Genomic DNA, 16,876 nt, shown 5'->3' with positions numbered 1-16,876 from the left:
AGGCTTATAGCAATACATTCATTTTTCTTGCAAATGCATTTGTACTGTGTTTTTTCCACAATTAAAAATGCACCTGACTGAATCTGGTGTAAATGAGTCCTAACTCTAATCCTAACTCTAATCCTAAATCTTATCCTAACGATTATCCTAACTCTAATCCTAACTCTAATCCTAATTCTAATCCTAACTCTAATCCTAACACTTATGCTAACTCAAACCCTTTTTCTAACCCTAACTCTAACCCTAACCCTAACTCTTATCCTAACTCTAACTCTAACACTAACTCTAACCCTAACTCTTATCCTAACTCTTGTCCTAACTCTAACCCTAACTCTTATCCTAACTCTAACCCTAACTCTTATCCTAATCCTAACCCTAACTCTAACCCTAACCCTAACCCTAACTCTAACCCTAACTCAAACCCTAACTCTAACCCTAACTCAAACCCTAACTCAAACCCTAACTCTTATCCTAACTCTGACTCTAACCCTAACCCTAACTCATATCCTAACTCTAACCCTAACTCTTATCCTAACTCTAACCCTAACTCTTATCCTAACTCTAACCCTAACTCTTATCCTAACTCTAACCCTAACTCTAACCCTAACTCTTGTCCTAACTCTAACCCTAACTCTAACCCTAACTCTAACCCTAACTCTTATCCTAACCCTAACTCTTATCCTAACCCTAACTCTAACCCTAACTCTAACCCTAACTCTTATCCTAACTCTTATCCTAACTCTAACCCTAACTCTAATCCTAACTCTAATCCTAACTCTAATCCTAACTCTTATCCTAACTCTTATCCTAACTCTAACCCTAACCCTAACTCTTACCCTAACTCTTATCCTAACTCTAACCCTAACTCTTATCCTAACTCTAACCCTAACCCTCACTCTTATCCTAACTCTAACTCTAACCCTAACTCTTATCCTAACTCTTATCCTAACTCTAACCCTAACTCTTATCCTAACTCTTATCCTAACTCTAACCCTAACCCTCACTCTTATTCTAACTCTAACCCTAACTCTTATCCTAACTCTATCCCTAATGCTTTCCATAGACAGATAGAACGCCAAACAGACATTCCTGGTAAAGTCTTTCAATGAAAATTCTCAGAACATTTGAAAGTCATTTGAAAGTTTTCATTTGCTTTTACCATTTGATTTTTGGAATAAGTTGACTTTATCAAACTAAAAGCACGTACACTGTTGAAAATTTTTCTCTTTTGAGAAAAAATTTTGACTTTTCCCATCACGCATTGAAAATGGCCATTGATTTCACCCACTAATGATCAGAAAAAAAAAAAAAAAACTTTCTTAGAACATTCTTTTTTTAAGAATTATCGTTTGAAATTCTACTCCTCTATGTTTGAAATTCTGCTCCTCTATAGCCAGCTAATCCTAACCCTAACTCTCAGCCTAACACTGTGATCGCAAATGGTATGTAAATATAAAATTAGATGTACGTATGACCGGCTCAAACACTCGTGAAATAATAAACCAATGTCTGTGCAATATGAATGAATAAATAATTAAATCAATCAATCTAAATCCATAAAAAATAAAATAAAAAATGATATCCGTAAAAACATATCATGTGTTGAAAAAGTGACAGTGCAAACGAAAATGTGTCCTTCGCCTCATAAAAGTATTTTGTCTCACCTCCCCAAAATAACTTGTACTTGGGAAGTGGCACAATACACAAGAGAATCTTGATTCAATCAAATCCCATCTGTCAAGGGATCATCCAGCCTTGATGGGTAAATGCTCCTCTCTAACATTAATTTAACACTAACCCTAATATTTATCCTAACACAAACACTAACCGTAAGTTATCCTAATGCTTACCCTAAATCTATCCCTAACTCTTCCCCTAACACTAACCTTAATTCTCATGCTAATGCAAACTTTTATCCTAACTCTAACCCAAACTTTTATCCTAATGCTAACCCTAAAGTGCCGTACACATGGGCCGAATGTCAGCCGCCATGGGACGATTCAATAGAAACCGGCCGACATTCGGCCCATGTGTACGACAGTTTTCAAGGTAAGTATTTCTTCTAAAAGGTAAGTGCGACCCGGGACAGTACAGAGGCTATCCATTGTGGAATGTACGAGCCCTGATTGTCCCGGGGGTATTTTTATTGAAAAAACTTTTTCGTGGCCGGAACTCCGCTTTAACTCTAACCTTAACTTTTTTCCTAATGCTAACCTTAACTCTAACCCTAACTCTTGACCTAATACAAACCCAAACTCCACCCCTAACTCTTATCCTAACACTAACCCAAACTCTAACCCTAACTCTTATTCTAATGCTAATCCAAACTTTAACCTTAACTCTAATCCTCCTAATGCTAACCCAAACTGTAACCCTAACTTTTGTCATAACACTAACCCAAACTCTAACCCTAATTCTTATCCTAACTTTAACTCAAACTCTAACCCTAACTTTTATCCTAACAATAACCCAAACTCTTATCCCAATACACACCCTAAATTATATCCTAATACAAACTCTAACCCTAACTCTTATCCTAATACACACCCTAAATTTTATCCTAATACAAACCCTAACTCTAACTCTAGCTCTTATTCTAATGCTTACTCAACTCTAACTCTAACCCCTACTCTTATTCTAATACAAACCCAAACTCTAACCCTAACTCTTATCCTAAAGCTAACCCAAATTCTAACCCCAACTCTTATCCTAATGCTAACCCTAACTCTTATCCTAAACCTAACTCTAACCCTAACAGTAACAGTACACTAACTCAACTCTCATCCTAATGTTAACCTTAACTCATATCCTAAACCTAACTGTTACCCTAACTCTTATCCTAACATTTATGCTATCGGTAACTTTGGCACACCACCAAATCAAGGAACAGGGGATATTTTGGGGACATGCAGGGTCCTTTCCTACAGGTGGCACTATGTGATTGGTTTGGGTTCCTGTTTATGTGAAGGACTGTAGTTATCTGTCATCTATGTCATTTGGAATAAAAGGGGTCCACACGGATCATGAAAATGATCACTATATCCCAAATCCCCACAAAGCATCTCCTAAAGCTGACCCTCAGTGTGACAGTTTCTTTATTCCTTTTCATCTTTGGGGCCCTCCACCTGTGGGACCCTAATAGAATGAGAGAAGGACACGCTGGGGCTTTCCAAGTTAAGCAAGGACCTCCAGATAAATATTACAATATCAATGCCGTGGGGTGCATTCCTATTATAGGCCCTCAAAAGATTTATCGCATTTACGAAGCACATTATCCCATTCAAGTAAATTTTGCCAAGTTGAGGGCCAGGAATGGGTGAAGACCCCAAAACAACGCCATCCTTTCTCCTTTAAAGTCAGGGGCAGCCCAGCTCATCCCAACAGCGTGAGATCTGATTGTGCACGGCAGCTAAAGAGCAATTAACTGTCAGGTACGGGAGGGAGATGAAGTCGCCTTATGACTCCGTATGACATCATGGAGATGTGAATCATCTGGAACAACTCAGTGCAATAAACAAACCACCATTTACTCTACATTAGATCATCTGCCCGGCCAGCACTGTTAACTCTTCCCGAGCGTTCCTCCGTTCCGGGGAGCGGGCCTGCACTGATGAGCCCTGGTATGGAGGGGTTAACGGAGGGAGCTTGCCTGCAAGGTGATTCAGGTTCGTGTTCTGAGTCATCTTCCAAAAATATAATATTAAACTATTAAAGGCTCGGCGGGATGGACGCTATTTTCAGAGTGTACAAACCCTTGGCTGTTAAAGGGAATCTGTCACAGAGCTCAATGCCCATGTGAGAAATGTCTGGTGGAAGCTGCCTGTCAATGATACATCTTCTGCATACTAATCCTGAGTTGATGATGTCTATCACCTCAGCTTGAGAGGACAACAGCTTCCATCTGCAGCTTCTTCTGCTTTGTAACTGGCTCCTTTAAAGAAGAAGCCTGCTAAGTGTTGGTCTTAAAAAAAAAAAAATTTAATCTGATGACATTTCGGAAAAAAATTAAACTCTTTCAGACACATAAAACAGTCACTTTTCTTTGTACATTTGTTCTGTGCAAATGCCAACAAAATCAAATGATATTAGGATATTTTCTCCTCAGGTTTGGATGTTCTTCAATTATAAGAATAGCATGAATCAGGAATATACCGCATTATCGCCACTAGATGGAGCGGATTATAATGGGCAATACTTACTTATATACTATGATGGTTAGCTCCATCTAGTGGCCATAGTGATGTATATTCCTGATTCATGTTATTTTTATGAATGACGAACATGCGACCTGAAGAAAAACTAGTCTGGAAACATTCAATTTTGCCAGCATTCACACAGAATGAATGTATATGTATTTTCCCAGAATTAATAGCTCTGTGAACTTTTTATAAACCCCCCTACTATTTCTGGAGAGCTCGTCAGCTGAATACGGGGAAAGCAGGAAGGGTGTCTGTTGGATTCACTTTACATTTTGGTACAGGGTTAAAAAAAAATGACCCACCCGCCTCCTGCGCCAAGACCGACACACGGTAAGTGTCACCATATTGCTCTCTGTCTATCAATTGCCGCAACTGGATTTTCCCAGAATCCTCCTGGATGGACAACAAATTCATGCCGTCACCTCTGATACTGTATCTGCAATATAATAGAAAGGAAATTAGACTGCAGTAAATATCTCTGACATGTACTAACTATAGTGCTCTACAGAGAACATTGAGATGGTCACATCAGTCTCTGGACCAGAGGAGCTTACACTCTAATGCTCCCCCACAGCCACACACTATTATTATACATTTATAAAGCTCTGACATATACCGCAGTGCTGTACAGAGAACATTGAGTTGGTCACATCAGTCTCTGCACCAGAAGAGCTTACACTCTAATGCTCCCCCACAGCCACACACTATTATCATACATTTATAAAGCTCTGACATATACCATAGTGCTGCACAGAGAACACTGAGCCATCAGATCAGTCTCTGCCCCTGAGAAGCTTACACTCTAATGCTCCCCCACCAGTCACACACTATTATTATTATTATAATACAGTTATATAGCTCTGACATATACCGCAGTGCTATACAAAGAAGACTGAGCCAGTCAAATCAGTCTCTGCATCAGAAGAGCTTACACTCTAATGCTCCCCCCACAGTAACACGCTATTATTATTATACATTTTTATAGCTCAGACATATACTGTAATGCTGTACAGAGAACATTGAGCCAGTCACATCAGACTCTATGCCAGAGGAGCTTACACTCTAAAATCCCCCCACAGTTACACTATTATTATTATACATTTATATTGCCCTGACATAAAATGTAGTGTTGTATAGAGAACACCGAGACAGTCACATCAGTCTCTGCACCAAAGAGCTTACACTCTAATGCCCCCCACAGTCAAACTCTTTTATTAATATACATTTATATAGCTCTGACATATACCACAGTGCTGTACAGAGAACACTGAGTCGGTCACATCAGCCTCTGCACCAAAGGAGCTTACACTCTAATGCCCCCCACCAGTCGCACACTATTATTATACATTAATATAGCTCTGACACATCCTGCAGTGCTGTTCAAAGAAGCCTGAGCCAGTCACATTAGTCTCTGCACCAGAGAAGCTTACACTTTAACACCCGCCCCCCAGTCACACACTATTATTTTTATTATTATTATTATACATTTATATAGTTCTGACATATACCGCAGTGCAGTACAAAGAAGACTGGGCCAGTCACATCAGACTCTATGCCAGAGGAGCTTACACTCTAATGCCTCCCACAGTGGCACACTATTATACATTTATATAGCTCTGACATATACCGCAGTGCTGTACAGAGAACACCAAGCCAGTCACATCAGACTCAGTTTTACAAACACAGAACTATTGATCCAGAATTGTAAATATTTCTGGCTCTGGCGGGGGAGGGGATCTTTATATAGTACGGGTCGATGGTAATTGAACACTTTCTATTCATAATTTAGAATTTCTCTGTTGTAGATGGGGAGATGATCGGATCCTCGGAGTGTATTTCTGGGCGGATATAGAAACACCTAAAGTTACATTTTTGTTACCGTTTATCAGAGGCATTCACAACACATATATCTACCCGACATCTGTCTTTATATTCTCTCCCCACAATCCTCCACCCACACCAACACTGTCACCCAACAAGGAAGGTTTAATGATATGATGGTGATATGTAATATGGCATTACACAGTACTGCTGATCTAACATGTTTCAGGCACTGGGCACTGATATAGGAAGTCTTCAGGCAATGCCCCAGGAGGAGCAGAGCACAGGAAGGACCTCATCAGTAATGGTGGCCAGATGTGAGAAGCTGACACAGGGTGCTGGAGAGTATAGAGTGGTGTCACCTGTATGGCTATGCAGCATAGCTTAGTAAATTTTAAGACCACACTGCATTGGATCACTGGTACTTTAGGGGGGTGCCTTTAAAGCTGCCCAAATATCCACTATTGATACAGCATCCTGTCGCCCTCTGAAAACGCTAAACTGCTGTAAATATGGCTTCCTGTCTGCCTGGACCAATCAGAGCTGGAGAAGGTAATCCATTGACCCTTTTAGGTGGAATGCTCCTTTAATCTACACCAGGTTTGAAACACCTGAATAAGAACCATTTTGAGCTCCTTTTTAAAGGTGTCCATAGACATGAGCCCAGTGTGCCTCACCTTCACACACTGCAGCCCTGACCGCTGCCCACCTACCTGAGGCTGCCCTGGTGGTGGATATCAGGATCGGAGGCCGACACAGTCAGGATGAGCTCCCCTCTCTGAGTGTTCTCTGGTACTTGGACTTCATATTTCTCCTCTGTGAAGATGGGGGCTTCATTAACATTACTGAGAAAGATTATAATGGAGGCCATAGAGCTGGGACCATAATCAACCCTAAGGAGCTCCGCCACGTTCTTCACTGCGACCACAAGGTGATATTCCTGAACCCGCTCATAGTCCAAATCCTGCCAGACCAGAATAATGTCATTATTATAACTCATCATCATTCACTGTCATCTATTACCTGTGTATGGACTCTGCACAGTACCACTTCTCCTGTCCTGTATGCTGGCTATAATTCTCAGTATCTGTTCTTATTCTGTATGTATTGACTCTGCACAGTACCACTTCTCTTGTCCTGTATGCTGGGTGTAATTCTCAGTATCTGTTCTTATTCTGTATGTATGGACTCTGCACAGTACCACTTCTCTTCTTCTGTATGCCGGGTGTAAGTCTCAGTATCTGTTCTCATTCTGTATGTATGGATTCTGCACAGTAACACGTCTCTTGTCCTGTATGCTGGATGTAATTCTCAGTATCTGTTCTTATTCTGTATATATAGACTCTGCACAGTATCACTTCTCTTGTTGTGTATGCTGTGTGTAATTCTCAGTATCTATCCTTATTCTGTATATATAGACTCTGCACAGTATCACTTCTTCTATCCTGTATGTTGGGTGTAAGTCTCAGTATCTGTTCTTATTCTGTATATATAGACTCTGCACAGTACCACTTCTCTTGTTGTGTATGCTGTGTGTAATTCTCAGTATCTATCCTTATTCTGTATATATAGACTCTGCACAGTATCACTTCTTCTATCCTGTATGTTGGGTGTAATTCTCAGTATCTGTTCTTATTCTGTATGGATGGACTCTGCACAGTACCACATCTCTTGTCCTGTATGCTGTATGTAATTCTCAGTATCTAGTCTTATTCTGTATATATGGACTCTGCACAGTACCACTTCACATGATAAGTTGAACTGGATGGACTGATGCCTTTTTTCAACTTCACAAACTATGTAACTATGTGTATGCTGTGTGTAATTCTCAGTATCTATCCTTATTCTGTATATATGGACTCTGCACAGTACCACTTCTTCTATCCTGTATGCTTTGTGAAAGTCTTAGTATCTGTTCTCATTCTGTATATATGGACTCTGCACAGTAACACGTCTCTTGTCCTGTATGCTGGGTGTAATTATCAGTATCTGTTCTTATTCTGTATGTATGGACTCTGCACAGTAACACGTCTCTTGTCCTGTATGCTGGGTGTAATTATCAGTATCTGTTCTTATTCTGTATGTATGGACTCTGCACAGTACCACTTCTCTTCTCCTGTATGTTGGGTGTAATTCTCAGTATCTGTTCTTGTTCTGTATGTATGGACTCTGCACAGTACCACTTCTCTTGTCCTGTATGCTGGGTGTAATTCTCAGTATCAGTTCGTATTCTCTTACTGCACAGAAGACTCCTCTGTGTCAGATGATAATTGCTGTGACCGGTCCCCTTTACATACTAAGGGTAGTTTATCGCTAGTCACAATCCCAGGATCTGCTCTGTAAATTATACTCTGCAACCGTTACTGTGCAGCAGTTAGAAAGCCAAGTTTTAGCACTGATGGCTCCAGCAGCCTGCAATCAATTTTGTGTTTGCTGTGCTGCGTGGGAAAATCCCACAATTTCAGTATTTTTGTCCTCTTGGATACAAATGCATTAACCCCCTGCGACACAGACTGTTCGGCAACAAGGCTTACAATCACCTGAGCTACGCTGCTCTGGGCTGCAGTTCAATAATCCCATACGACGACCCCTCCTTGCAGAATGGCAAAGTGCAGCACTTTCCCCCCCTTACCGCCTTCTCCATACCTGGGGGTCGTGATCTATACGCCCCCTCTCTGCTCCAAAGTGCCAATTTGGTACAGCGGGGAGGCTGAACTGACAACATCCCTAAAAGGATGAAAACCTTTACAAAACATTTCTGAATTCATGGCTCTTTCATAGACGCGGCGGGGGGAAAGTGGCGAGAGGCTTCAATGAGTCGCAATCGAAGATGGATAGATGAAAAAGGAGCTTAGCGACAGAAAAGGCAAAGGCTTATGAAAAGAGCGTTAACAACAGCGATGGTTACAGGCCATTAGAGGAAATTCCACAAAGACAAACTAAAAGGTAGAAATACAATGTAGCTAATTCCGGGGAGCTCTGTCATTGGCTGAGCCAAGCTGCTTCTTTAAATGTGAAGATTAAATACCATCAATTGTGTGCTCTGCGTACAATCCTTTATTTCATGGAAAACACACAATGCCACCTTTAATTTCCTGAAATTCAAAAGTCGGTAACAAGATGGTCAGATTGAAATCTCCTGTCTGTTCTTAACAGGGGAGGACTGGGCCAGGGGGCAGGGGGGCAATTGCCCCCGGGCTGCTCTGATGTCCCGTAAAAAGACTGCTCCTCTTCTGCCACAGACATGCATAAATAATTTCTTGTGAAGAATAGTAAAAAGTCCCCACCACTGACCTAGTCCCCACCGCTGACCTAGTCCCCACCACTGATCTAGTCCCCACCGCTGACCTAGTCCCCACCACTGATCTAGTCCCCACCGCTGACCTAGTCCCCACCACTGATCTAGTCCCCACCGCTGACCTAGTCCCCACCGCTGACCTAGTCCCCACCGCTGACCTAGTCCCCACCGCTGAGTGCGGGTTAAAAACAAGGACAGAGCACAGGCCTCCCCCCCAGCTTGGATGGTGTAAACCGTGTCTAAGCAGAGGCCGGTTCCATGCCCCACTGGAGACTCTCCTCCCCGTCCAGCCCCGACTAAGCTGTCTCAGCTCCCCCCAACTGCCCCCTGCTGGCCAAGTCGGGAACCGGATTCGGCAGGTGAGTAGAAAGTACCTGGAGCGGAGCTTCAGCCTGGAATGGGGGTCAGGAGGAGGCCAGAAGAGGAAGAGTGGGAAGGGGGGCCATGTCGCTGCACCATAGGTCTCTGATTTGTACTTGCCCCCTGGGCCAAAAATTGACAGTCAGCCCCTGGTTCTTAAGCAGTCAAAGAAGTTAGAACATTAAAAAAGGACGATAATTTAGAGCAGTGTTTCTCAACCTTTTTCCAGTCGAGGCACACCCCAGAAATTATGGACAGTCTTGAGGCACCCTTTAAAATTATGGACAGTCTTGAGGCACCCCATCCTAAAATGTAAAAATGATTCTAATAGTTTTACATAATGCAGCCACATACACACATAGGACACCCAACGTTAGAGGTACAAGCTGGTACTGACTAGTATGCCAATGTTTCTATTTTTCCTCAGTTTTCTCCATCACTCATCTAATAGGACCCCAAAACGTATGGAGAGAAGCAGGGGAGAGTCAAACATGGATGTTAGCAGGTTGGCAGCTATAGGGTTGTAACGGTGCTCAATGAAAACCTGTGACTTTGTGTAACGTAAAAGGCAGGCTTCATCCACCCGCTGCCTTGTATACAAATTTTGGTAAATTTTTGGGGCATTTTGCTGAGGCACCCCAGAAGAAACCTCAAGGCACACCAGGGTGCCTGGGCACCCTGGTTGAAAAAGGCTGCTTTGAAGGGAATGCAGAGGCATCATAAAGGTTAATTAGCTCAGGGTCTTCAAATGACTTCTGATGAGGTCCTATCATAAAAAGTCCTGTCATAAATGGTCCAGATGTAAGAGGCCCTGTCGAAAATAACCCACTCATAAATGTCCCTCTTGTAAATGGCCACATTGTAAATGTCCTTCTCATAAGTGGCCGTTTGTAAATGGCCCCATAGAAAATGGTCATGTTGTAAATGGTCTGGCATGCAGTTTAGGAATACACAACTGTGAGGTAGAGGTACTGACCTATACCTGAATTCTAAAGCCAACTTTCAGAAAAGGTGGTTACAGAAGCATGAGCCTTCAGACAGAATGCAGAGACGTCATAACGCTTAATTAGTGCAAGGATTTCAGATGACTTCTGATGAGGTCCCATTGTGAAAGGCCCTGTCATAAATGGGCCCAGAATAAGGCCTCATGCTCACTGCTGCTGTTAAACTCATGTTTCTGTGAGTTTGGGTGCTTTTTTTAATAGCTCTTAACCACTTGCCGACCAGTCACGTTGACTGTACTGCGGAAAAGTGGATAGTTCCCGTCCAGCGACGTAGACCTACGTCGCTAGACTCCTCCCCTTGTGGGCGGCACGCGCGCGCCGCCGGAGGCTCGCTCCCGCTGTAGTCAGTCACAGCGGGAGTTGGGCCAGGGGAGGAGCGGGAGCGATCACCGCCGCTCTTCCCCGATTGTCGGGGAATCGAGTGTGGAGATCCGCCTGCTTGTGTAAACAGAGCGGGCGGATCTCCTAAGTGACAGACAGGGTCAGATTGCAGGATTCAGCATAGCTGAACCTGCGATCTGTCCCTGTGTCACTCAGTCACTTCCCCCCACACACGTTAGTAAGCACCAGGCATACATTTAACCCCTGCCTCTCCAATAAAGTTAACCCCTTCCCTGCCAGTGTCATTTTTACAGTAACAGTGCATATGTATAGCACTGATAACTGTAGTAATGTCACTGGTACCCCCAAATGTCAGTCAAGTGTCTGATCTGTCGGCCGCAATGTCGCAGTCCCGCAAAAAAAAATCGCAGATCGACGCCATTAAAAAAAAAAAACACCAAAAATTACAGAAATCTTTCCCTTAGTTAGTAAACGCAATAACTTTTGCGAAAACCAATTAAAATACGCTTATTGCGATTTTTTTTACCAAAAATATGTAGCAGAAAACAAATTGGCCTAGAATGTTAAAAAATTTTGATTTTTACATTTTTTTGGGGGGAATTTCATATAAAAAAATGTGAAAAATATTGTTATTTTTTCAAAATTGTCGCTCTTTTTTTGTTTATAGCACAAAAAGTAAAAATCGCACAGGTGATCAAATACCACCAAAAGAAAGCTCTGTTTGTGGGAAAAATAGGACATAAATTTCGCTTGGGTACGGCATTGCATGACCGCGCAATTGTCAGTTAAAGTCGCACAGTGCCAAATCGCAAAAATTGGCCTGGACGTAAGACAGCAAAATCCTCCGGTGGTAAAGTGGTTAATTAGCGCAAGGACTTCAGATGACTTCTGATGAGGTCCCATTGTGAAAGGCCCTGTCATAAATGGGCCCAGAATAAGGCCTCATGCACACTGCTTATGTTAAACTCATGTTTCTGTGAATTTGGGTGCTTTTTTTAACAGTCCTTAAACTCCCCTCTATGTTATCCTATGTGTCCATGCACACATGGACGTTTTTAGCAGTTTACCAGCAGGGACGTTTATGGGCTGTTGTCTGAACGTCCTAATATCGCATTCAAGAACAGTTCTTCTGACCAAGAAAAACGCTGAACACTGAAAAAACGCTCATAAACGCGTAGAAACTCTAGGCACGTTTAGCACTTCAGCGTTTATCTATTTCAATGGCCAGAATACACTAAAATTCTGGCCAATGAAATAAAAAAAATCCCAAACTCTGGTAAACTCTGATAAAATATTTTGAAAAAATGCAGATTAGGTGAGTTTATAATGCTGATTTTCTCCTGACAGGGTAAACAATGTATACAAGGCCTAAATGGTCCTGTAATAAATGGTCACATCGTTTAGGTACTGACCTATAGATTAATTTCCAGAGCTAACTTTCATACAAATGCCATAATTTACTATTGTAATGGAGTTCCTTAAAAGTGGTTACGCTAAAGTGATTGTAAAGTCTACTTTTTTTACCTATAAAAATAACAAACATGTTATACTTACCTCCTCTGTGGAGTTGGTTTGCACAGAGCAGCCCAGATTCCCCTCTTCTCGGTCCCTCTTCTGTGATCCTGGCCCCTCCCTCCTGTTCAGTGCCCCCAAGGCAAGCAGCTTGCTATGGGGGAACCCAAGTCAAGTCACAGCTCCCTGTGTCCATTCAGACTTGGAGCCCCAACCCGGCCCCACCCCCTCTCTCCCCTGATTGGCTAGCTGACTTTGATTGACAATGGCTAATTAAGCCATTGGATGCCGCTGCTGTGTCTCAGCCACAAGGGAGGGAGAATCCCGGATGGCTGAGACACTCGTGGACATCGCTGGACAGAGAAGGACCTCAGGTAAGTTTTAGGGGGGCTGAGGGGGGCTGCTGCACACCAAAGACCTTTTATCTTAATGCATAGAATGCATTAAGATAAAAAAAACCTTCTGCCTTTACAACTCCTTTAAGGTTAGTTAGCTCAGGGTCTTCATATGACTTATGATGAGGTCCTGTTGTAAATGGCCCTGTCATGAATGGCCTCAGCGTAAATGGCCCTGTCATCAATGGTTTTGATGTACAAGGCTCTGTCATAAATAACCCAGTCATAAATTACCCTCTTGTAAATCTTTATAAATTGTCTTCTCATAAGTGGCCTCATTGTAAATGGCCCTATAGTAAATGGTCATGTCATAAAAGTCCTGGCGTGCAGTTCAGGAATACACAACTGTGTGGTCAAGGTACTGACCTATAGCTATACTCCCAAAGCCAGTTTTGATACATATGCCATCATTTCTATAGTAATGGAGTTACCTTCCTAAAAAGTGGTTATGTTAAACATGAGTCTTTAGAAGGAATACAGAGGTAACATAACACTTAATTAGCTCAGGGTCTTTAACGACCTCTAATGAAGTCATGGCGTAAATAGCCCTTTCGTAAAGGTCCCCATCATAAATGGTCTAGTCATGAATGGCCTCCTTGTAAATCATCATGTTGTAAAGGGTCCAGTGTTCTGTTTAAGAATACACAACTGTGAAGTTTGGGTACTGACCAATAGTGTACTGCATATTATTTTTTCAATGTTTTGTGTTAATTTACAGGATTTACACCACTGCTTTGCATTTGCAGGAGCTGGGAGTTGACAGGGCAGCAACTGTCATCGTTGAGCTGACCTCTGACCCCAAAGTTTCGAGCTGAAATGTTGAACTGATTAAATAATGAGAAAAATAAAATGACTTTTATATAAGATGGCACAAGTATCATTTAAAAGATCTCTTTATAGTGGACCTGTCATCAGATATATTTCCATGGTAAGTGTCAAATAATGTGTCAAATAATGTATTTGTTCAGACATCATCCAGGCTTACCATCTCTTTCCTGAAATGAAACAGTGGCTCAGAAAATGCGTTCACAAATGTCTGAGACAGATCAGCCCCAGTTACAGCCTCTCACTTGCTACAAAGTTACAGTGTTGCTGTCTGATTACTGGGTAAGGGGAGACTGAAGAAATGCTTCTTCCTGCCTGCAACAGACTGATGACATCATCTCAGTCTAGGCAAAGTCACCGACTGAGCCCTTGGGCAGCTTTTAATGATAAAAGGTGGAGCTTTTTTTGAACAAGCCTGTGTGTTTTGATTCTGAGTCAGGGTGAGTGATCTAGGCAGGCTGGATTGACTCATTGGGCAGCACCTCTGGTACCTCCTCCTACTTGATGGAACTTTGCAGAAACTTCCAGAAGAATGGGAGGGAGGTTAGGAGGAGCTGCCTGGTGTATTGATGAGAGCCCCAGCCAATCTCCGGCCAATGAGCTGGCAGGGGGAGGGACCTCTTATAAAGGAACTTCAGTCTGCTCACATAATTTGTAATGAAAACATATTTGCCATTCTGAAGCTTCCCTCCAACCACTTTGCATATTATTTTAATATATACTGTGATTATGTACTTGTCAAATATGCTGCTGAAATCTCCCTCCACTAAGTCGGCTGCAGCCATTTAAAGTGTGAGCAGCTGAAGCTGCTGACTGTTCACTTCCTGGATTTACACACACGCACACACACACAAATATAAAGACAGACACACTCACACCACTGCTTGCCTGCACATTTCTCCTCTCTTGATGAATACTCATGGATCTCCTGCAGTCTCCTGTTATCTCCGCCCTCATCCAGCCCTCTACAGCTCTTCAGCTTTCCTTGGCTCTCCTATGACTCACTCCTCCTCCCTTGCTGGCAAACTCCCATGAGAGTGAGAGAGAGCTGTTCATGATGTCATTAGCCTATGCTAATTACCAGACAAGAAAGAGGAAGTGGGCTATATAAGGTATTTACTGGCAGAAAAAAATGTTTTACTATCCAAAGTTAAAACAATAAATAAAAACCTGACAGGTCTTCAAATCTACCTTCACTCTTCAGCCACATTCATCCCTCCTCCTTGGCCACATTCATCCCTTCTCCTCAGCCATATTCATCCCTCCTAGTCAGCTACATTTATCCTTCTTCCTCAGCCACATTCATTCCTCCTTCCTGGCCATATTTATCGCTTCTCATTGGCCACATTCACTGCCTCCTCCTCAGCCACATTCATTGCTTCTCCTTGGCTACATTTATCCTTCCTCCTCGACCATATTCATCCCTCCTTTTTGGCCACATTCTTCCCTCCTCCCTGGCCATATTCATCACTTATCCTCGGCCACATTTACCCTCCTCCTCAGCCACATGCATCCCTTCTAAGCCATATTCATCCCTCCTCCTCAGCCACATTCATGCCTTCTCCTCAGCCACATTCATCCCTCCTCCTTAGCCACATTCATTCCTTCTCCTCAGCCACATTCATTCCTTCTCCTCAGCCACATTCTTCCCTCCTCCTCAGCCACATTCTTCCCTCCTCCTCAGCCACATTCATCCCTCCTCCTCTGCCACATTTATCCCTCCTCCTCAGCCATATTCATCCCTTCTCCTCAGCCACATTCATCCCTCCTCCTCAGCCATATTCATTCCTCCTCCTCAGCCACATTCATCCCTCCTCCTCAGCCACATTCATCCCTTCTCCTCAGCCACATTCATCCCTCCTCCTCAGCCGTATTCATTCCTCCTCCTCAGCCACGTTCATCCCTTCTCCTCAGCCACATTCATCCCTCCTCCTCAGCCAGATTCATCCCTCCTCCTCAGCCACATTCATCCCTCTTCCTCAGCCACATTCATCCCTCCTCCTCAGCCAGATTCATCCCTCCTCCTCCGCCACATTCATCCCTTCTCCTCAGCCACATTCATCCCTCCTCCTCAGCCATATTCATTCCTCCTCCTCAGCCACATTCATCCCTCCTCCTCAGCCACATTCATCCCTTCTCCTCAGCCACATTCATCCCTCCTCCTCAGCCATATTCATTCCTCCTCCTCAGCCATATTCATTCCTCCTCCTCAGCCACATTCATCCCTTCTCCTCAGCCACATTCATCCCTCCTCCTCAGCCAGATTCATCCCTCCTCCTCAGCCACATTCATCCCTTCTCCTCAGCCACATTCATTCCTCCTCCTCAGCCACATTCATCCCTCCTCCTCAGCCACATTCATCCCTCTTCCTCAGCCACATTCATCCCTCCTCCTCAGCCATATTCATTCCTCCTCCTCAGCCATATTCATTCCTCCTCCTCAGCCACATTCATCCCTTCTCCTCAGCCACATTCATCCCTCCTCCTCAGCCAGATTCATCCCTCCTCCTCAGCCACATTCATCCTTCTCCTCAGCCACATTCATCCCTCCTCCTCAGCCACATTCATCCCTCCTCCTCAGCCACATTCATCCCTTCTCCTCAGCCACATTCATCCCTCCTCCTCAGCCACATTCATCCCTCCTCCTCAGCCACATTCATCCCTCCTCCTCAGCCACATTCATCCCTTCTCCTCAGCCAGATTCATCCCTCCTCCTCAGCCACATTCATCCCTCCTCCTCAGCCACATTCATCCTTCTCCTCAGCCACATTCATCCCTCCTCCTCAGCCACATTCATTCCTCCTCCTCAGCCACATTCATCCTTCCCCTCAGCCACATTCATCCCTCCTCCTTGGCCCCATTCGTCCAATTCTTCCCTACTCTTCAGTCATATTGATCCCGCTTCAGATATATTCATCCCTTCTCCTGTGCCATATTCCTCCCTCTTTCTCTGCTCTTTCTCTGATCCCTTCACTTCGACCATTCTGTTCCCTCTTCCTCAGCCACATTTATCCCTCCTCCTCGGCCACATTCATTCCTCAGGAATCTGTGAGTCACCACCAGGCCGTGAAACGGCCGAGTCTGATTCATTTAGGATGTGGGAGGTCAGGAAAGCCCCAAA

At 43.5% G+C, this 16,876-nt stretch overlaps 1 protein-coding gene across 1 annotated transcript in view; it reads right to left on the bottom strand.

Moving 5' to 3' along the window:
- CDH16 (cadherin 16) overlaps positions 1-16,876 on the bottom strand; it is a 127,900-nt gene that overhangs the window by 25,915 nt on the left and 85,109 nt on the right. Inside the window, exons 12-13 of the mRNA XM_082270190.1 lie at positions 6,734-6,984; positions 4,502-4,635 (exon numbers count right to left, since the gene is read on the bottom strand). Of these exons, the coding sequence (XP_082126316.1) occupies positions 4,502-4,635; positions 6,734-6,984 (385 nt within the window). The remainder of the gene's footprint in view (positions 1-4,501; positions 4,636-6,733; positions 6,985-16,876) is intronic.

The sequence above is a fragment of the Pelophylax lessonae genome (assembly GCF_965119305.1).
Source record: "Pelophylax lessonae genome assembly, chromosome: 10".
Taxonomy (NCBI): domain Eukaryota; kingdom Metazoa; phylum Chordata; class Amphibia; order Anura; family Ranidae; genus Pelophylax; species Pelophylax lessonae.
This window is presented reverse-complemented; position numbering and strand designations above follow the sequence as displayed.